This window comes from Leptodactylus fuscus, chromosome 11 (genome assembly GCF_031893055.1).
Source record: "Leptodactylus fuscus isolate aLepFus1 chromosome 11, aLepFus1.hap2, whole genome shotgun sequence".
Classification (NCBI taxonomy): domain Eukaryota; kingdom Metazoa; phylum Chordata; class Amphibia; order Anura; family Leptodactylidae; genus Leptodactylus; species Leptodactylus fuscus.
In genome coordinates this window covers 29,422,763-29,446,032 of record NC_134275.1, presented here as the reverse complement: position 1 = coordinate 29,446,032, position 23,270 = coordinate 29,422,763, and the positions used below count along the sequence as shown (strand labels likewise).

The following is a 23,270-nucleotide window of genomic DNA, read 5'->3' as shown; positions in this document are numbered from 1 at the left end:
ACTCTTTGTCCTCTACCGCTACGAAAGAGTTAATAAAATGTGAACAATTAGCTGAGTGTTTCCTACAATGGTACAATGGAAAAGTACAACGCATTATTAAAGAGTAAATCACAGAAAGTTGAAAGACCAAAAAAAAATCTAAATAAATTGACAGCATATGTTGGTCTTATCAAAATATGAAGATCTATAAAACGTAACATTTAATATATAAAAAAAAATCCAAGATGTCCACTAATTGAAAATTACAAATAAAATGCATGGTCTTCCCCATAAGTACAATCTAACTGGATAAAAGAGCTGGTCCCTTAGAGTGTTCAACCTAGTTCCCCAATCCTCCCTTACGAGCGATGACCATAATATGGAAGCTATTGTGTTGTTATCTCAGAATTAAAGACCAGCTCCCTGTTCCCTAGTACCAGATGCTGAATATACAGATATGGGTGCTTTTCCAAGTTATAAGGTGCACCCCCAATTGTGTAGGTACAGGTGGTTGGCAGGCAACAGCAGTCCAAGTGTTATATTGGCCACCGTAATAGATTAAATAAGAGGGTGCGTTTAGCCGACACATATATGCTGGTCCATCCCATCAGACCCCTCAAAAGTGGTATTGGGGACCGTGCAATGTTGGCAAAATAATTCACAACCTCTTAAATGATCACTGGTGGCTCAATAGACTAGGGAGGACCATATAGCTTGGAAAGGCACCCATATTCAGCATCTGGTATAAGGGAACAGGGTGTTGGTCTATAATTCTTGGATATCGACACAGTAGCTTCCATATTATGGTAGGGGAGGATTAGGAAACTAGGTTGAACACCCTAAGGGACCAGCTCTGTTACCCAGTTAGATTGATCTTATGGGGCACCCCATGCATTTTATTTGTAATTTTCAGTTAGTGGACGTCTTAGATTTTTTTCATATATTAAAAGTTACATTTTATACATCTTCATATTTTGATAGGACCAATGTATGCTATGCATTCTTAAAGAGGACCTTTCATTCGCTCACTATCTTCAACTCTTTACATTCTTTAACAGGCACTGTTCCACTGATGCCATTGCAGTTGGGATTTCTTCTTAAGTCGTCAAGGTCTCTCTCCTGTCAGGTGGGTGGTCCTGGACTTGTACAGACAGACAGGGACTGCCCATCTGACAGTAAAGAGTCCTGTTGTGCTGAAAGTAAAAGAAATGATGGCTTGGGAATGGTGGTTGCAGCAGAAAAAAATTCTGTGTGCGAAAGAGCACCTATTAAAGATGCAAGGAGTTGGAGGAGGTGGTGAAAGGTCCTTTTCAAGTATCAAACTAGGTTACGTTCTTAAAAGGTTAACCATACCATACTGTATATTTACATGTCATACTAACAGATAGATGTAGTGGTATCTTTCGAACCCAGGTAAACAGATTGCATTGGTATCTGTTATGCAGTGGATCATGACATCACTGATATACCTCTTACAAATAATATACAAGAGAAAATAGATTTACTGCAGATACAATTTAGTCGCCTCAAATTGTATATTTTATGTTAACAGCCCTATTAAATTGATAATACAACAGAAACCATGAGAACTACATCTCTACTAGATTGTTAGCAGAAATACTAAAATATGGATGGTGCCTGAATGACATGTACAAACAGTACGTATTCTGTGGGGGGTTAATACAACATTGCTGATCACTGTCAGTTACCTAGTGCAACACAAACCCTGATCACTGGCGTCCATAGCATGTTCCATTATCTCTCCTAATGGCCAATGCTGCTCGTGACGGTTTATTTTTCTTTGAAGTCGCTTTATGGATTGTTAAATACAGATCATTCATATGAAGACAAACGGCTCTGATGATAGGAAAATTGACAAAGAAAAGCAGGGCGCACTGCTGTCCACGTACTTTAATGGGATATCACAAGTAACTCAGGGAACCTCGTGACCTGTAACAGATGATATAACTCTTATCCGCTGTGACGGAGGCTGCTCTGCTGAGCACAACAGTTAATGGAAACCTGACCATATTAATTATGTATTGTGGGTAGCAATTCTGTCAATTTATGGAAAGCGAGCAAGAAATTAAATAAGATAAAAGAGAAAAGAATGGATTTGCATACAGGTTTGTAAGAGAAAACTATAGGAAACTAGTCATTATAAATGAAAGTAGGCAGGGAACTATTACATTCATCTTCATGTGAGCTGTGGAAAATAAACATTAAATGATATATAAAACACAAATAGATAAGTAGGAAGACAGATAGACAAGCAGGTAGGCAGACAGATAGACAGACAAGTAGGCAGGCAGGCGGACAAGTAGCCAGGCAGACTGAAATAGTAAAGCAAAGCCAGCAACAACTGTAGGAGGTGCTTCCCTCTGGATGCATGGCAAACACCCAGCCCCCTATTTAGGGTTTGTAAAAAGAAGGGGAAAAAAAAATCCAGAAACTAATACAAAAGTGCAACCAATTACTGGAGCCTAATCCTAGTCCATACCCCACATATCGGCTCGCTCTCTGAACTTGCAAGGTAAGGGTATAGTATTCTGCTGCTCTCTGCGCCAGATATTTTTGAGTATCACCAGTAAACAAGGATATCTTACTTTCCTAGCTCCAAACTAACTCACTTGTTTCCACGAATATTCAGTCGATACAATGGAAAGAATAAATCAAGAGGGAAGATTTAAAGTCAGTTATGCTGGGGTCTGCAATGCAAAATATGCGGCAGATTTATCAAATGTTTTGTGGTTTTTGCTAAACATGATGTATATTTAAGTTAAAATTCACATGTGTGTCAGAGTCTCCAACGGTCACAATTTAATAGTGAAATTGGTGGATGGAACAGTTTAAAACAAAAGACCCCCGGAGGACTCCATTATAGTCAATGAGGTATATTGGGCTCCATATGTACCCTCTATTGTAGTGGTCTGCATCTCCCTTTTTCTGTAGTAAAATCTGCAAACCAGGCCTCAATGCAAGTATGTTTCTGTCCCTATTAAAGGTCCATATATGGATGGTGGTACCACTATTGATTTTGAAATCATTTTGGACCTGACATTTGAATCTACTAATAATGTGTAAGTTTTAAAGAGGACCTTTCACCAATTCTAATTCTTAGCATCTGTTAATAGTTGCCGCTCCACTGACTCCAGCACAGTTGGAAATTTTTCTCTAGTCCTCACCATTCCAGAGCAACAAGTGCAGTTACTTTTGGTGCCTGATGTGTTATTTTAGCTCTGCAATGTCAGAGGGGCAATGTCAGGCAGGGGAGGTGATTCAGAGCTCCAATCAGAGGCAGCCAGTGTCAGAGCCCAGAATCACACCCCTTGTCTGCTCCTGCCTGACACCACCCACCTGAAATAGCATATCAGGCACCAAAACTAACAGTACTGATTGCTCAGAAATGGTGGGGGCTAGAGAAAAAATTCCAACTGTGCAGGAATCAGTGGAGCAGCATCTATTAAATGATGTAAAACACTGCACTTGGTGAAGATGGTGAAAGGTCCTTTTTAAACAGCCACATACTGTTAAACAAAAAGCTAAAAATATATGAAAAAAACACAAGATTGAAAACCATAAAAATATTAAGAACCATCACAATAATCTTGTAAAAAATAATGATTGTTAGTTTAAAAAAAACCCGGGATATTTCTTAATACTTCTATAATGTACTATATTACATTACATGTATTATCCTTACTTTGCAGCCTAATCAGATAATTCCCAATATGGAGGAACACACCAAGAAAACATTAAAGTATATTACACTACAAGTGATAAACCCTCATACTGGCTTATCACGCTGTACATGTTTAACAAAATAATTACTAGCATTAATGCCCATCTTCACAGCATGTCAGAAAGTAAGACAAAAGCTTTAATGGGAGTAATGAAGTCCACAAAGTGCCCTAGGTTTATACACAGGTAGTTTATGTCACAGCCCTGCTGAAGAACCAGACACGCACAATTATACTATAACTTGGTCTCCATGACAAATTAGGTTGCAACACATTATTACTGGGTGCATACAATGTAGCATATTTATTAGGTGCACCAGTCATTACTGTGCAATACGCTGATTATTGGCAGCCTCGCCAGTGCACAGATGTAGATTGGCAGAGATCAAAATTATGTGAAATGTTCAAGGTGACATGGTGGACTAATGACAGAAATTACTGCATGGCAATGGAAAGAGTTAATGGCTTCATAAAAAATCTTCCTTCCTGAGTTCTATGTGGCTGACAGGGATCTACCTTACTGATGGTGTGTTATATGGTGTGCCTTACAAGGCTACAATGCATTACAATATCTAAAATGTGATAATAAAACAGGTAGTGCGAGAGACTAAACTGATCTGCAATCTCTCACTTACTGGTTTAACAAAATGTGTGTCCTTATCATTATCAGTTCACCCCTTAAGGGATCCTTAATCCTTAAGTGATACGCCGCCAGACATTTTTTGGCGCTGCTTATTTGGAGGGAAGCATTAAGGTTGAATAGTTAAAAATCTCATATTCTGCCATGTATTTCTTAACAGCGGACATCTAGAGACTATTAGTAGCCTTAAGTGGGTTTTCTGGGTTTAATATCCCAAGGATAGATCATCTGTATCAAATAGGTGGGGGTATAACACCCAGCGTCCCCCACTGATCAGCTGTTCTCAGCAGCTGATACATATAAAATACAGCAGGAAGCAGACAGCGCTGTTCTATGTGTAGTGGCTAGACAAGGTTACCAGAATAATAAATCGGCTATTATTCACCTGCTGCCGTAACTCAGTCTAGCCACTATACAGAGAATGGAGCCGTCTGCTTCCTGCTTATTAGCTGCTGAGAACAGCTGATCAGTAGAGGTGCTGGTGCAAGACTGCTACTCATCTGGTATATATATACAGGGTGGCCATAATATAACTTCAGGTGTTCGGAGTCGTGTGCAGGCTGACCCAATGGACGGAATCTCCTGAAAATTTGTATGTGTGCTAATCAAGGCATGGGGAAGCGGACAGCATGGAGAAAAGAAAAAAAAAAAAAAAAAATCATCACCAACTGCTTCCTCGTGACAATGACACCCGCATGACATTTGCATTAATGTTTCTGGCCAGAGTGGAAGTGGATACCAATTGGCCATGGAATATCCTGTGGAGCGATGAAGCGCATTTTTACCTGAATGGAACGATCAACATACAGAACTGTCGCATATGGGCCACCGAAAACCTGCGTGCTCTTGAGGGGGTTCCGCTGCATTCGCCCAAGGTGACCATCTGGTGTGGGTTCACCTCATCGTTCATGATCGGACTGTTCTTTTTTTGAAGATTTGGGCGCAACTGGGGTTGCCACCTGTTCCATCACAGCAGCGAGGTACGTGACAATGCTGGAAACAATGGTCGTTCCCCAACTCCAACAGCGGCAGTGTCTGCACCTTCACGCAGGATGGAGCCCCTCCTCACATCGCAAATCCTGTGAACGCTCTTCGTGCACATTTTCCCGATAACAGGATTTTGAGCCTCTCATTCCCTACAGCGTGGCCACCGCACTCTCCAGATCTCACTCCTTGTGATTTCTGGTTGTGGGGACACTTGAAGGAGCGTGTTTATCGGGGGAATGTCGAAACCCTGCCTGACCTCAAAGACCACATCACGTTGGAAGTGCGCAGCATCTCAACAGAGATGTTACACGCAAGCGTCGAGCACGTTCTGCATAGGATGACCATGCTCACCATGCATGATGGTGGCCACATTGAACAGTCATGTTAGTCGGTGGTCCAAATGGGACATCCCCAAGTATCGACAGACGGGCTTTGCGCCGCATGCTCACTGTACAGTGCCACATTATCCCCTGGTGGGGAGTTTTCGTATTTTTTATTTTTATTTTCTTTTTCATGTTGTCCGTTTCCCCATGCCTTGATTAGCACACATACAAATTTTCAGGCAATTGGGTCAGCCTGCACACGACTCCAAACACCTGAGGTTATATTATAGCCACCCAGTGTGTGTGTAATATATATATATATATATATATATATATATATATATATATATATATATATATGTATATATATATATGTATGTATATATATATATATATATATATATATATATATATATATATATATATATATATATATATATATATATATTGTCAGGGTCTGGGGTTGTTAGGTGGGGTGGCATAGACACACAAGTCCAGTTTCTTCAGTCCAAAACAAAGGTAGAGTTTAGTTTCACTCAAAAAAGGTAGTGCAGCAACAAAAGGAAACAATGCAAAAATAAATCCCTGCCCAGCTAGGCTCTAACTGAACATAGAATAGGTTACCTCACCTAGAATAACAGAAATCCAAAAGCCAGTAGAATCATTCAGGACACAGCTCCAAAAATATGACCTCTCTGTTGGCTCTCCAGCCAAGCTCTGTGTTGCTGCTGGAGCAACTTCTTAAGGCTCCTTAATGAGGAGACCCTGCAGCTGAGTCGCTGCCGAAACATCCCCAAAGTGTGGACTGGAGGGGGGTGGAATGACAGGTCCCACTACCAACCTACCTGCCATTCCTACAAATCCAGCCCAGTAACTGGAACTTTGAAATAACCCTCAGCAGACAATAGTTATCTGCTGAGAAATGTTCTTCCTGGAGTTTTCTCATCTTACCCACCTTAGTAGTCTGGGTGAGATGTACACCCCCTCCATTACCTGACCAGCCATCGGCTTACTATATATATATATATATATATATATATATATATATATATATATATATATATATATATATATATATATATATATATCTTTGAATGTTACTTACCTGTTCTGGTATTTGAATGTATTGCTATGAAATGTGGTTAGTGGCTGGCAACGTCCATAATGACATAGCCATGGTCCTATAGAGAGCTCTTTAATATACACCCCCTTGTGAAGCAATATAGCTTTGTCCCATTTTAGGGTTTTGGTACCATACTTGCCCACCATTGGTGGTATGAGATATATGTATTTTATCACTGCATTAATACAGTCGAGTTTTACTAGTCAAATATTCTGTTTCTTATAGTGAAACGTCCCTTATTTTTGGCAGTGATAAATTTACTTTTTTACCTGTTCTTGCCCCCCTGTTCCGATGCTGCAGCTGTCGATCTCAGTTTCCAGCGCTGCAGTGGTCATGTCACCTACCACTTCACAGCAAACAAACATAGAGCAATAGGGACCTCTGGATCACCAACACTGCAGCAGCCGTGGATTTAATGGATGAGTACTGTTTATTTCTTTGTTTGCTTTTTGTTTTGTTTTCTGGTAAATTTTTCTAATTTATTACCTGTTTTTAACTTTTACAACAACCAGATCTGAATCTACGTAGTGAGATTATTGGAAATTACAGATTACTTTGGATGAAATAATAGAATAAATCTAGTAAACAGAATTTGAGTGTAGTTCCTAAATGATCATATTAAATCGTAAGTTGCAATCATTTCCTCCCACCAGTAACTAAAGTAAGACCATGCGGATTACCACAGTGTAGGTGACAAAATTGTGAGGCGGTAAATAATCTAAATGACTCTTTACTGGGTTTACCCTTGGTCTTTCTGAGTTACTTTTCAGAGGACATACATGTAGACACAATACTTTTAGTATCACTGAGCAGCTACTCTCAGGTAGACTAATGTAATTGTCTGTCTAAGGCTTTCCCTTTCTACACACATAACTCTGCAAATTAGACTTTACTTACCAGTAAATAGCAGATCAAATAGCCCATTGAGATTTTTTTATGCCATAATGGAGAAAGCGAACTTATCTGGGAGCTAAATTGGATGCTTTTTGAAGTACAGAGCTCTATCTATAAATGCCACCCAGAGAACATTCGGCTTTCTTCTTCTCGTCTCATACACAAACAATAACTTTGAGAGGAACATCAGTTTATAAAACTATAAGATCCAATTCCTAAAAAATCAGCTTCTTAGAAGATAAACTACCTGCAGTTAAGATAAGTGAATATTTTAGCGCTTAATGTTATTACTGAAGCGAGTACGAGTATTGCTGCTATGGCGGGAGCTGAAAGCTATTTTTTAGAATTGTAATTATGTGCGTCGTACAGTTAAAAGGGGGGGGGGGTAATGTGTTCACTAAAAGGGCAGCGCTATAAGTGGCATTTAATAAGAAGTGCCTTCCTTTTTTCTACGACTGCATATTTAAATCCGGTCTCCGGAGGACACTGTAGGTCTCCCTATCTGCAGGGGATTAACAATGTCAGGAGATATGTTACTTTACAACATTACCGAGTCATATGTAAATGAATTTTTTACATGGATTTGTCATTAAAATGGTCTATGGGGGAATTTTTCACGATAGGTGTGCTAAAGTGAGATACATTAAATGAATGCAGGTGCGCACACTGTAATATATCTGAGGCAGGTGGCTGCCCAAGCTCCAGAAAATGAAATCTACACCAGCTATAAGTTGACAAAAGATTTGCACTATAATTTACACTAATGGATGGTCTGAAAGAAGGCCATTGAAAAAGATGCTGTGGAGCCATTTGCAAGAGGTGGTTTAGCCCCGATGGTTCTCATTCTCTGTAGATGGCGGTGAGAATCTATGCAAGAAAACCCCACTTACTAGCAAAGAAAGTGGTGAAAGTAGTCCATGGGCAATGAAATTGGTGAGAAAACGGGAAAGAAACACCAAGCCCTACAGTTTTGGGTGGCAAAACCCAAAACACCCCGTGAAGACACCCTGTCTTCCATGTATGCCTCAAATTGGATAGAACATTGTTCACTACTTCTACTTGTCAGGGAAGGAGCCGTGCCTTGTTCCAACTCCTCGATTTTTCTACAACCCAATTCTGACTCCTTCATAAATGGATGAAAGTCATGGTCAGTCAGAAACATCAAAGATCCTCTAATCCATTAAAAAGTTAGTGATTGATTCCTATAAAAGTATGTAACAAACTGTACATCTAATTAAACAGGCAGTTTGTTCCAGAGGAACAGAAAAACAAACAGAAAAACAACAACAAAACACAGGCGGTGCACACTCTCCCCAGGAGCGGGGATGGCAAATAAAATTTACTTTTATTGATAGATGACGCGTTTCTTGGTTTTTGGTATCATGCAAAAGACAAAGATCTGAGGAAGGGATGATATTTTTGCATAATACCAAAAACCCTGAAATGTGTCATCTATCAACAAAAGTCAATTCTATTTGCCATCCCGGCTCTTGACGCTGCTTCCAAGGGAGTGTGCGCCCCCTGTGGGTTTTTTCTCTGTTCCTCTGGAACAAGCTGCCTGAATTATCCTCATAGCACTTTTTATAAGAAGAGCTGTCATCCAGGTGTTGGCAACCCCTGGTCTATTGGCTCTTCAGCCAAAGAAATTATAGTCCATTTCCATGAAAGGGGAAATGGGTAGTATGTGTTCCTATAGGAGGAACCCCAAAAAACCCCACCTATCTACACCTCTATCAGAGACATTTCCCGAATCAGAAGGAAGCACAGTTTCTTCTATCTTTCTCCTCACAAATCATATAATTAAACAATAATTGTAGAATATAATGTAAAATAATCACTTTATTCTGATGCCGGAGTCAGTAACTATTTTCTAATCAAAAAGTGGTCTAGACTTAGGGCTTCAGAGCCCTGGACAATACAGCTGAAAATAACGCCTTCTGTAAAGGAAACAAGAAGGGAATATAACATCCGCCACCAGAAGGAGGAGACTGATTGAGTTCAGGTCTACATCCAGAACTACTAGCCAGTAGTGGGGTTTTTTTGGGTTTTTTTTTTGATAGAACCACTGAGAATAAAAAAATTTTGTCACCTTTCCCTATGCCCTTAACAACCCTTGGGGACAGACATTTTCTCCAAAAATAGAATTCTTAAATTGAACTGAACTCCGTTAAAAAAATAAAAATTATATATATATATATATATATATATATATATATATATATATATATATATATATATATATATATATATATACATATACACACACACACACTGTTGGCCAAAAGTATTGGCACCCCTGCAATTCTGTCAGATAATACTTATTTTCTTCCAGAAAATGATTGCAATCACAAATTCTTTGGTATTATTATCTTCATTTAATTTGTCTTCAATGGAAAACCACAAAAAGAATTGTCAAAAAGCCAAATTGGATATAATTCCACACCGAACATAAAAAAGGAGGTGGACAAAAGTATTGGCACTGTTTGAAAAATCATTTGATGCTTCTCTAATTTGTGTAATCATCAGCACCTGTTACTTACCTGAGGCACCTAACAGGTGGTGGCAATAACTAAATCACACTTGTAGCCAGTTGAAATGGATTAAAATTGACTCAACCTGTCCTGTGTCCTTGTGTGTACCACATTGAGCATGGAGAAAAGAAAGAAGACCAAAGAACTGTCTGAGGACTTCAGAAGCAAAATTGTGAGGAAGCATGAGCAATCTCAAGGCTACAAGTCCATCTCCAAAGGCCTGAATGTTCCTGTGTCTACCGTGCCCAGTGTCATCAAGAAGTTTAAAGCCCATGGCACTATGGCTAACCTCCATAGATATGGATATCAGCCAGACCAACAGGGAGTCACCAGAGCTGTGAAGGATCTCAAGTACATCCTACAGACCACAGCAGAACTAGCAGGCCTGAAACGAACCAAACCCATAAGACAAACCAACAAACAGTCCCACAAATGGTTCGACAGCGACTGCAAAGCACTACGCCATACCCTAAGAACAGCCTCCAACCAAAAACACAGGGACCCCAACAACAAGGAGGTGAGGGAAGCCTACAGCAATCTATGCAAGCAATACAAGGGCACCCTCAGAGAGAAGAAACAGAGATACCTCTCCCACAAAATTGAGCAACTAGAGGACTCCCTCCAGGACAGCTCATTCTGGGAGACCTGGCACCACATGGGCACAAAGCCCAAGAAAAACTCTCTCCACATCCAAAATGGCAATATCTGGCTCAACTACTTCAGAGGTCTCTACAAAAACATCCCAGAAGAAGAACTAACTCCAGAACAGCAACAGATAATCACCAAACTGAGGGACATGGAGAAAGTCATCAAAGACTTCCAGAACCCTCTGGACTCGCCAATCACCATAAAAGATATACAGGAAAGAATTGCCGTGCTGAAAGGCAAAAAGGCCAGTGGCCCTGACGGCATCCTACCAGAGATGATCAAATACAGCTCTCCAGCAATACACGCGGCACTGGCAAAGCTATTCACCCTCGTGCTCAATGCTGGACACTTCCCCGAAGACTGGAACAAAGGGCTCATAACCCCCATCTACAAGAATGGGGACCAATATGACCCCAACAACTACAGAGGGATCTGCGTCAGCAGCACGCTAGGGAAACTGTTCAACAGCATCATCAAATAACAGAATCCTCACCTTCCTCACACAACACGGGGTCCTCAGCAAGAGCCAAGCAGGGTTCATGCCAAACCACCGCACCACAGACCATATCTACACCCTGCACAGCCTCATCAAGACGCACGTCCACAACACCAGAAGAGGCAAGATATTCGCCTGCTTCGTGGACTTTAAGAAGGCGTTTGATTCAGTATGGCACCCAGGCCTACTTCTAAAACTCCTAGAGAGTGGAATAGGAGGAAGAACGTACGACGTCATCAAGAGCTCCTACACCGGAAACCAGTGCAGTGTGAAGGTGAATGGGAAAAGGACCGCATACTTCCAACAGGCCCGAGGGGTCAGACAAGGCTGTAGCCTGAGCCCAACGCTCTTCAACATCTATATCAATGAACTGGCTACAGCCCTAGAGGCCTCACCAACCCCAGGCCTCACCCTGAACAATCGAGAGGTGAAGTTCCTGCTATACGCCGATGACCTCCTACTCCTGGCCCCCACCGAGAAAGACCTCCAAGAAAGCCTGTCAGTGCTGGAAAAATTCAGCACCACATGGGCCCTACCCATCAACCAGAAGAAGACCAAAGTCATGGTATTCCAGAAGAAGGGCCACAATAAAGCCTCCACCACCTCACAATTCACACTGAACGGCTCCACACTGGAGAAAACCAACAGCTACACCTACCTGGGGCTGGAGCTCAGCCAATCAGGAAGCTTCAAAGCAGCAATAGAAACCCTGAAAGCAAAAGCCTGCAGAACCTTCTACGCCATCAGAAGACAACTGTACCACCTCAAACCACCGGTGAGGGTCTGGATGAAGATATTTGACGCTGTCATCTCCCCGATCCTTCTCTATGGCAGTGAGGTTTGGGGCCCAGCCACCTACCCAGACCAGTCAAGGTGGGATTCCAGCCCAACAGAGAACTTCCACCTGGAGTTCTGCAAATACCTGCTACATGTCCATCGCAACACCACCAACATAGCCTGCAGAGCAGAGCTAGGCAGACTCCCCCTATGGCTCACCATACAGAAGAGGGCGCTAGCTTTCCAGGCACACATCCAGGGGAGCAAGCCTGACTCCTACCACCACCAAGCATGGCTAAGCCACCTGAGCAAACCAGACATTCAACAACCAAACAGCAGCCAACCACCAAACCAAAAACTCCAACAGATGATAACCAAGGCCGAAATAAAGGCGACCACAGAGGCAAACAGAGAGCGGTACATTGAAGAATGGAGAAACGAAATAAATAACTCCAAGAAACTCACCGTGTACCAATCCCTACAAAGGGACTACACCATGGCCACCTACCTGGAGAGAATACGCCACCCCAAGCACAGACAGACCCTGAGCCGATACAGACTGAGCGCCCACAACCTAGAGATAGAGACGGGGCGATACAGACAGACGTACAAGCCACGGGAGAAGAGACTGTGCCAGCACTGTGACCAGGGGGTCCTAGAAGACGAGACCCACTTCCTGCTACACTGCACCAAATACTCAGCTGTGAGGGCCGTCTACTACCAAAGACTCTCTGCCCACATCCCAGACTTCATATCTGCAGACGAGAAGAGGAAACTCTACATCCTACTGGGAGAAGAAGAGGCCACTGTGGAGATCGCTGCCCAATACGTGTCCAGCTGTCACCAAACCAGAGGAAGATGAGACTCCATGGACTGTTATATTTATCCCAATACACCCGCCCCACCCACCCCCACCTCCCCATATAGCAGTCACCAACGAAGAGGAAGATGAGACTCCATGGACTGTTATAACCGAACCCCCCCCCCCATACCCACCACCCACCCACCACCCACCCAACCCAACTCCCCCCCCACCCACCCACTTTACTAGCTTTGGCAATGCCAAATACCTATTCGGACGTGCCAATAAAGCATTTTTTTTTATTTTGATTTGATTTTGATTTGAAAAGAAAAATTGACGAGAGATTTCAACGCAAGATTGTGCGGATGGTTTATAAAGAACCTCGGCTAACATCCAAACAAGTTCAAGCTGCCCTGCAGTCTGAGGGTACAACAGTGTCAACCCGTACTATCCGTCAGCATCTGAATGATAAGGGACTGTATGGTAGGATACCTAGGAAGACCCCACTTCTTACCCAGACACATAAAAAAGCCAGGCTGGAGTTTGCCAAAACTTACCTGAGAAAGCCAAAAACGTTTTGGAAGAATGTTCTCTGGTCAGATGAGACAAAAGTAGAGCTTTTTGGGAAAAGGCATCAACATAGAGTTTACAGAAAAAAAAAAGAGGCCTTCAAAGAAAAGAACACGGTCCCTACAGTCAAACATGGCAGAGGTTCCCTGATGTTTTGGGATTGCTTTGCTGCCTCTGGCACTGGACTGCTTCACCGTGTGCATGGCATTATGAAGTCTGAAGACTACCAACAAATTTTGCAGCATAATGTAGGGCCTAGTGTGAGAAAGCTGGGTCTCCCTCAGAGGGCATGGGTCTTCCAGCAGGACAATGACCCAAAATACACTTCAAAAAGCACTAGAAAGTGGTTTGAGAGAAAGCACTGGAGACTTCTAAAGTGGCCAGCAATGAGTCCAGACCTGAATCCCATAGAACACCTGTGGAGAGATCTCTTGATGGCAGTTTGGAGAAGGCACCCTTCAAATTTCAGGGACCTGGAGCTGTTCGCCAAAGAAGAATGGTCTAAAATTCCAGCAGAGCCTTGTAAGAAACTCATTGATGGTTACTGGAAGCGGTTGTTCGCAGTTATTTTGTCTAAAGGTTGTGCTAGCAAGTATTAGGCTGAGGGTGCCAATACTTTTGTCCAGCCCATTTTTGGAGTTTTGAGTAAAATGAACAATGATTTGACTTTTTTCATTCTCTTTTGTGTTTTTTCATTGCAAGCAAAATAAATGAAAATATTAATACCAAAGAGTTTGTGCTTGCAATCATCTTCTGGAAGAAACTGAGTATTATCTGACAGAATTGCAGGGGTGCCAATACTTTTGGCCAACACTGTACAGTCATGGCCAAAAGTTCTGAGAATGTCACAAATCTTCTCTTGTCACATGATCTGCTCCCTCTGGTTTCTGTGTTTGTCAGATGTTTTTATCACATACAGAAATAGAATTGCAATCATATTCTGAGTAATAAAAGCTTATAGTGACAGAATGAGTTATAGAGAATATTTGCAGTGTTGACCCTTCTTCTTCAGGACCTCTGCAATTCTCCCTGGCATGCTCTCTGTCAACTTCTGCACCAAATCCTGACTGATAGCAGTCCATTCTTGCACAATCAATGCTTGCATTTTGTCAGAATTTGTAGGTTTTTGTTTGTCCACCCGTCTCTTCATGATTGACCACAAGTTCTCAATGGGATTAAGATCTGGGGAGTTTCCAGGCCATGGACCCAAAATCTCTCTGTTTTGTTCCCTGAGCCATTTAGTTCTCACCTTTGCTTTATGGCAAGGTGCTCCATCATGCTGGAAAAGGCATTGTTGATGGCCAAACTGCTCTTGGACGGTTGGGAGAAGTTGATCTTGGAGGACATTCTGGTACCATTCTTTATTCATGGCTGTGTTTTTAGGCAAGACTGTGAGAGAGCCGATTCCCTTGGCTGAGAAGCAACCCCACACATGAATGGTTTCAGGATGCTTTACAGTTGGCATGAGACAAGACTGGTGGTAGTGCTCACCTCGTCTTCTCCCAATAAGCTGTTTTCCAGATGTCCCAAACAATCGAAAAGGGGATTCATCAGAGAAAATGACTTTACCCCAGTCCTCAGCAGTCCACTCCCTGTACCTTTTGCAGAATATCAGTCTGTCCCTGATGTTTTTTCTGGAGAGAAGTGGCTTCTTTGCTGCCCTCCTTGAGACCAGGCCTTGCTCCAAGAGTCTCCGCCTCACAGTGCGTGCAGATGTACTCACACTTGCCTGCTGCCATTCCTGAGCAAGCTCTGCACTGCTGGTAGCCCGATCCCGCAGCTGAAACACTTTTAAGAGACGGTCCTGGCGCTTGCTGGTCTTTCTTGGGCGCCCTGGAGCCTTTTTGCCAACAATGGAACCTCTCTCCTTAAAGTTCTTGATGATGTGATAGATTGTTGACTGAGGTGCAATCTTTCTAGCTGCGATACTCTTCCCTGTTAGGCCATTTTTGTGCAGTGCAATGATGACTGCACGTGTTTCTTTAGAGATAACCATGGTTAACAGAAGAGAAACAATGATGCCAAGCACCAGCCTCCTTTCACAGTGTCCAGTGGTGTCATTCTTACTTAATCATGACAGATTGATCTCCAGCCCTGTCCTCATCAACACCCACACCTGTGTTACTGGAGCAATCACTGAAACGATGTTAGCTGGTCCTTTTAAGGCATGGCTGCAATGATGTTGAAATGTGTTTTGGGGTATAAAGTTCATTTTCTAGGCAAATATTGACTTTGCAAGTAATTGCTGCTAAGCTGATCACTCTTTATAACATTCTGGAGTATATGTAAATTGCCATTAGAAAAACTGAAGCAGTAGACTTTGTAACAATTACTATTTGTATCATTCTCAAAACTTTTGGCCATGACTGTGTGTGTATATATATATATATATATATATATATATATATATATATATATACACACACACACACACACACACACACACACGTGTCCTATAAACCAATGCTTCCGAGTAAACCAATCAGTCCGGAAATAGATTACATACATCTAAAAGGCATACATACACTAAGTGGCTATCCCATCTTGTCATAACCTGCAGCATCATAGAAAAAGATGGCAAACGTTCCCCAAGTAATATGTGCAACATCCCACGGAATAAGAGCAGCCATCTTTGTCCTTCATGGCTCTTTTCGGCAGGTGAGAACTGACATTATGGATGGTGTTTAAAAATGATCATCTGCCAATTGTTTTTTCCTTTGTGCTTTTAGAATAGTAGGGAAGAGAGAGAGAAACCCGCGAGAGCAAGATCCTCATAATGAGCCTAATAATTTCTATCTGTGCAGAAATTTCATTGGCCTTTATTAACTCATAAATAGCAGACAGCTTTTTGCGGGAAGAATGCTGTGGCACCCTACTGTGATCAAACACAGGAAATAATCAAGCCATGCTTCTGCAGTGCACGTAAACTGAGCCACGTCTTGGTCCTAATATCTGACAGAGAACAAGCAGGGTACGCTCAAGGCTTTTCATCAAATTCCCAGAGACGCAGAACAAGTAATATAATCTGGCCTTAGTGACAGAGCTGATGTGCTGCTGACGGATTAGCTCCCAACTTATAAAGGAATCGTACAATACTTTCCCCGCACTAATCAATTGTGTCAGTTTCAGTATGCCTAGCACTATAAAAATAAAATAATGACTTCTCTCTCGTACAGCCTGCTGCAGCTTTACGGCTTTTCACAATTCCCTCATCTGCTCAGCAAAGTGTATCGAAAATGCTCTATAATGTATGTTTAAGAGACTCAAAAATTTAAGGCCGGCCGCAACCTTCCGAGAACTCCACATCTCCCGTACAGACGAGAAAAATAAATGGGGAATTTGTAAGTTTGTCTAGTCCTGTCTCAATGACTTGGTGGGAGAACAATATCTTGATTTAGCTGTTTTTGACAACAGGGCAGGAGAAGGGTGCACTGGAGATGACAGCAGCCGTGGCTAATACGTACAGAAAAGGGACCTGTGAACTGATTCCTTCTTTAGATGTCCAAGAAAGCTTGTATTATCTACTTGGAAATTTACAAGGAGATATTAAAGATAGTAGATGTCCTTACACGCAGTGCTTCCATTACCTTGATCTATGGTGTATGGGCGGTTAGTGACATAGTGAACATACATTTTTTGTGTTGCTGATAAAGTCGAAGTGCTCCCCTATTTAGTGCTCCCTGGAGCATGGCGGCATCTGCTGCTACTCAGCGCCACCCCCTACGCAGAGACTGGTCCCAATATGTGGCAACCACAGGTGAAAATGGGCACTCTGGCAGACATAGCCACACAATACGCACACTGTACAGCTCACCTGCATAAGGCTTAATATTTCATTATCTCAGCACAAGATTGTACTTTAATACTAAAAATGGTAAATTCACTATATCACCACCCAACCCTCCATGAGACAGTATTGATTTTAGCGGTGGTGCTAGACTCAAAGGGCTGAAAATTGTGACTCGCAAGCAGAATACTATCAATGTGAATTGGCACATAAATAGTCTGTAGGTTCGACAAACATTTTTTCAAAACATTGTAATGAAGGGGTTGAAAATTTCTAAACATTTTACTTACTGTAAATTGTGACTCATGAATAGGAATATTTTGCCTAAACCAGAAACATTCCTTTACCATAAATATAACTACAAATGGGCTGTGACATTTATGAATGTAAACGCCATACCCCATACCGAGACCCATGACAATACACGGGCATGTGTATTGGGCCATTATATAATAATGGATCAGTGTGCGTTATTTTGTAATGGCCCCATATACATGCCTGTATATTTAGCACAGCTCTCTGTATGGGGCAAGGCGGACATGGTTAAAGGGATTCGATCATTCAAACTCATTTTTTTCCTCACTAAGGGTGCATTCACACTACGTTTCCTGAAGCTTATTCTGAACGTAAAACACGTTCAGAATAAGCGGTGTATAAAGCAGCTCCATTCATTTCTATGGGAGCCGGCATGCGAGCGCTCCCCATAGAAATGAATGGGCTGCTTCTTTCACTGCGAGCAGTCCCATTGAAGTGAATGGGAAGTGCCGGCATGTACGGCTCGGCATGAGCAGAGCTAGCTGTATACGCCGGCACTTCCCATTTACTTCAATGGGACTGCTCACAGTGAAAGAAGCAGCCCATTCATTTCTATGGGGAGCGATCGTATGCCGGCTCCCATAGAAATGAATGGAGCTGCTTTATACGCCGCTTATTCTGAACGTGTTTTACGTTCAGAATAAGCTTCAGGAAACGTAGTGTGAATGCACCCTAACACGTTGGAATAGCCTTAAGAAAGGCTATTCTCGTACTTTTCGATGTCTCCGCACCACCGTTCACTTGAAATCCCGTTTTTTGTCGGTATGCAAATGCGTTCTCTCGTAGCACTGGCGGCGTCCCCAATGTTGTGAGAGAACTCTCACCAGCGCCGCCTCCATCTTCTTTAGGAACGGCCTCTATTTGAGTCTTCTTCCATCGCGCAGGGGGTCAATATTCAATGCATGCGCAAGTCGGCTCTGCCAGCGGGCCGAGCTGGCTTCACATGCGGGAAGCCATTTTTTTGTGGTCACTTACGCGAGCATGCGCAGTATGCTCCTGTAGTTCTATGGCTGCCCGCATGTGAAGTCGGCTCTGCCCGAGGCCCGCTGGGAGAGCCAACTTGCTCATGCGTTGAATTTTGACCCCCCGCGCGCTGAAATAATACATGTGAAGAGGCTGTGGCTGAAGAAGATGGAGGCTGCGCTGGAGAGTTCTCTCGCAGCATTGGGGATGCTCCCAGTGCTGTTTGAGCACTGGGGCCGCCCCCAGTGCTTTGAGAGAACTTTAAAAAGTCTATTCAGGCACCGCTAATGTTATTTTAACCCCCCTGCTTTAAAATAAAACCATAAAAACATATATGGAAATTATACTTATCTGTGTCTGCTGTCATCTTTCTTTCACGCAAATAAAGCAAAATTGGAGCTATAATGTGCTTATCAGCTCTTAAAATAGCACACTAATTGCAACAGATTATAGTATACATAAGCAAAAGCACTGATGCAAATATTTAAAACATAACATTTATTTATATTATTTAAAAAGGTCCCTTCAAACAAGGTCCTCCTATTAAGACCATATTCATTAGTAGTCACAAATACAATAGACTCAAAAACATACACCGCTCAATTCTCACCAATGCAGCAGAGTCAAGATCCATCTCTCATATAAAGTAATTTAAAACGGTCTTACCAGGGTTGTCTCACAGGTGGGAGAATCAGATAGGGTCAAGGGTCCAGCAAAGGATTTTTACCTGTAATGCCACCTAAAGTTAACCCTCAGAGCCCAAGTAACTCCCGCCCTGACAAGGGCAGTCCACAGCTGCCCCTATATGTCCCTGGTATATTACATATATAGATCCCTAGTCCCTACGCGTTTCCTGGCACCGTCTTGCGCCACTCATCAGGGGACTTTGAATTGCTAGGAAATATCCAAATACTACACTGTCTGCTCACAGTGGTGAGACTAGACTAGACTGACATAGTTAAGCACAGCTAACTGACTACCACATGATGTCTATGATAGCAGGGAAACACCCGCTACCTGGTGTCTTTAAAAAGCCTCTTCCCGCATATGTGGGGTCATAAAGCATAATTTTGCTGATAGAGCCCCTTTAAGGTTATTCCGACATGTTAGTGAGAAAAAATGAGTTTGAATGATAGGATCCCTTTAAACTCAGGACAGGTCTTACACCTGTCTGTTTTGCAGCATGGGCTCACTGTAGGATATTAATGGGTCCATGAAGGCATGGGCTGCACACATATCATCCATGTGCAATCTATGCCATTCAACCATAGGCCTGGTACAGGGAACATGTGCGCATATTGCCTAAAGAGGTATTCTGCCCTCAAGAAATTACCCAGTTTCGTATATTGTGTAGTGATTGTGGGGGGTACTAGTGCTGGGACCTCCAGTGATCTTGAGATTGAGGAGTTTTGCACAACAGTTTGAAATGAGCAGTGGTCAGAAATGCTTGCAGCCGCTCCATTCATTTTAATGGGACCGCCTGTATAAGCTGAAGGACTTTTGAATAGGGGGTAACTTGTGACTGGAATACCCCGTAAATGAGGTAGTCTATCTTGTAATTGTATAGTTTATATTGCTCTCTGGGATCCTCACCGATTCTCATATCAAAGACTCAATGTCCCTTTGATATTTCTCTTGCATAGCAATGCTACAGGACACATACTGTACAATGAGCTGAGAGGGGCAGCAGGGTTATTAAAGGCCTTGTATTTTCATGGATGCAACATCAGTTTCTGAATGGTGGTTGTCCAACGACTGGCAGCACAAACCCATAACAAAGTGATGGCATATCCTAGTTTATATCTATATCACAGATTACAGATTTGGTATGTAGTTATATGGTCATGTGCCTAAGCCCTTAGACTAATGTCTGCAAATTGCAACAACAATTTTCTACACAAAAAATCCCATTGAGAGATAAACTGAAAGAACTCTTTACCCTGTAATTATACAAAGAGATAACTTACTTCCATTAGGCTTGAGTGTATTCCTATGAGGTAGGGCATTGGAGCACTGGAAAAGATAGAGAAACAAGGAATCAATATTGAATACACACGTCTGTACTCTTAGCAGCCAAGCACATGCAGTATTGTAATGCAAATCTATGTTTTCCTTCTACTATCAAAAGAAATTCAATTCTTCAATTAGAAGCCAATACAGGACACTTGACTGGCATTAAGTACTATAAAATACTTGCTATGCAAAGCTTATCCATCTCTTATCGGATTGTCATAAAGCCGTCCGAAAATCCCCAATGGCAGGATTAAAGAAGCAGAGAATGTGTCATAATATATCCAGACACTCAGCTGCCTGGGACAACTAAGGGCATGTCATGATGATAACCAGCAGCCATACTTGTTGTCACCCACATCTCTTAAAGGGGATTCCCATGTCAACAGTTACGGCTATATCCATAGTCCATAGGATATGCCATAAATAACTAAGGCTCTTTTGACATGCAATGCTCCATTCCATTCTGATATTTATAGAGCGCGTTATAATATATTGGAACATTAGAGCATTAGAAGAACCTTGGGCTGTATACTCCGCCTAACTTAGGCAGGTCCTACATCTATTTTGAGGATGTGCTCCCCATACACAGTCGCAGGTCAATGAGAGAGGGCTGCACATGCTGAAAGTGTTGCCACTCATTTATATAGAACTCCCAAAAACAGCTGATCAGTAGTCAATCACTCAACGTTCCACCACCATCACCCTACTTTTACCTAATGTGTACGTCTACCTTTCGGCTGTTTTTCATTGCTGGCACATTGGCCCATTCATTTCTATAGCCCCACACACGCTGTGTATTATCATGGGCCAGTGCATGCGACTGAGTAGGTTTGGCCAGCATTCCACTAATCTGTATACGGGTCTGAAAGAGGGTCTTTTAGCACCTTTAAATCTTTCCTGTGCAATCAGTGTGGTCAGTTTCAGAACCCAATATGCTAATTAGGCTCTCTACTGTCAGGTGGGTGGTCTCAGACTATTTTCCCCAGTCCAGAACTATCCACCTGAGAGCCTAATGGTGCACTGAAACTACCAGAAATGTTTGCTCAGGAATGGTGGGGGCTAGAGAGAAAATTCCAACTGTACCAGAATCAGTGTTGCAGCAGATATTGAAAGATGCAAAACGTTGGAGTTGGCAGAGGTGGTGAAAAGTTCTCTTTCAAGGCAGTCCATCACCAGAACTCAACATTTCAACCCAATCCCATAGTCAGATCAGCTCCCATGAAACCAGTTATATCTTGGATACACAAGCAGCAATTCACAAGGTAAAAAGCAGTTTAATTCACAAACCTGAACCTATCTGCAGGGTTGGGCTGAATTGCCTGGTTATAGTGACAGACTCACTTTATCAGAAGATAGTTGATAAAAATGTGATCCACTGGTAGGAATACTGTATTATGAGCACAAGAACAGGAATGCTGAGCCCGCCAGTCCTCCTCACTCACACTGTAAAGCTTAAGTGGAGCAGATGATGGAAATGCACAGTATTGCCACTCCATTCATAGTCTATTGGACTAATGTAGGTAAAGTAAATGGGCCCTCCACTCTAGTAGGGCCCAGGTGATCAGACATTTATTACTTATCCCGGAGCCATATGATAAATTTGGATTGCGGGGGGAAAAAACACATAATTTAAAAAGTTAATTACTTAAAATAATAATTAGAAAAGGCACCTGTTTTTGAGTGTAGTTGTTGTGGTTGCTTTTATGTTAGTGGGCTGTGCTCCCACAGGCAAAGTAGGAATATTCTGATAGGTGCGGCCACATCATAGGTGCACTGAACATTAATCTTGTATGCGGGTAAGTTTAAGTCATGTGACTGCCCCACGCATATAGGTAAATATAGATTTTTTTTTAATAGGAGTAAATTAGAAGTTAGGCAGGCAGAGGGAAGAGGGGGAGGGTTTAACTTAGTGGGAAATTTGTAATTTATCCCAGACAATCCCTTTGTTTTTCCTATAACTTTTTACATCCTATTGTTAGCACAATGTTACATGCTATTTTGATCTTTCTATCTCATGGTCATCATGGCTGGATTAGTAGCAAGAAGCACAAGTCTATAGCCTCTGTACTCTGTGGATTCTGGCAATGACTGATCTGACTTTGTGTGGTGATGATGATGATGGTGATGATTATTAATAAATCACAAAAGGCAAGGTTTTCCTTTTGCACAAAGCTTAGGTTTCTGCTCCATCATTCAATTTCCCTTGCATTTGCAGCAACTGTCAATGTAATATATAAGATATCCCCATGGAACGGAAAATATTTCCCAACTGTGGCAAAAAGACAGGCTGGGGCAAAAAAATGAAAAAGTGGGGTGGCTTTCATTAGCTGTTTCATTGTCAGTGGTCAAAGAGAATTCACTGGAAAACAAACATTTCCTGCAAGGCCAAGAGGTTATCTTGGAGAATGATCTGCACGGAAAATCTTCAAAGAAACATCATGTAGCCACATCGGGTAACAATAAGGAAACAATTCAAGATCTAATGCAGCGCGCTTCTCATACAATGTATAGTGAGTGCCAAATCAGATACACTTAACACCTTCTACACATGTGAAAGATTGAGCAGCATGTGTTATACAATGTACAATGAATGAAATCAGCCATGATGCTCTCAGAACGCCTGTCTACGGGTGGATTGTGACATGTTATTTATGCTGTAATATACAGGGCATGTAGTATAAG

The 23,270-nt window shown here is 42.1% G+C and overlaps 1 protein-coding gene across 4 annotated transcripts in view; it reads right to left on the bottom strand.

Moving 5' to 3' along the window:
- The window catches only part of DENND1A (DENN domain containing 1A), a 553,473-nt gene that overhangs the window by 237,167 nt on the left and 293,036 nt on the right, over positions 1 to 23,270 (bottom strand). For all 4 annotated transcript variants that reach the window (XM_075260171.1, XM_075260173.1, XM_075260172.1 and 1 more), the window contains exon 11: positions 20,543 to 20,588. In XM_075260171.1, coding sequence (XP_075116272.1) covers positions 20,543 to 20,588 — 46 coding nt within the window. The remainder of the gene's footprint in view (positions 1 to 20,542; positions 20,589 to 23,270) is intronic.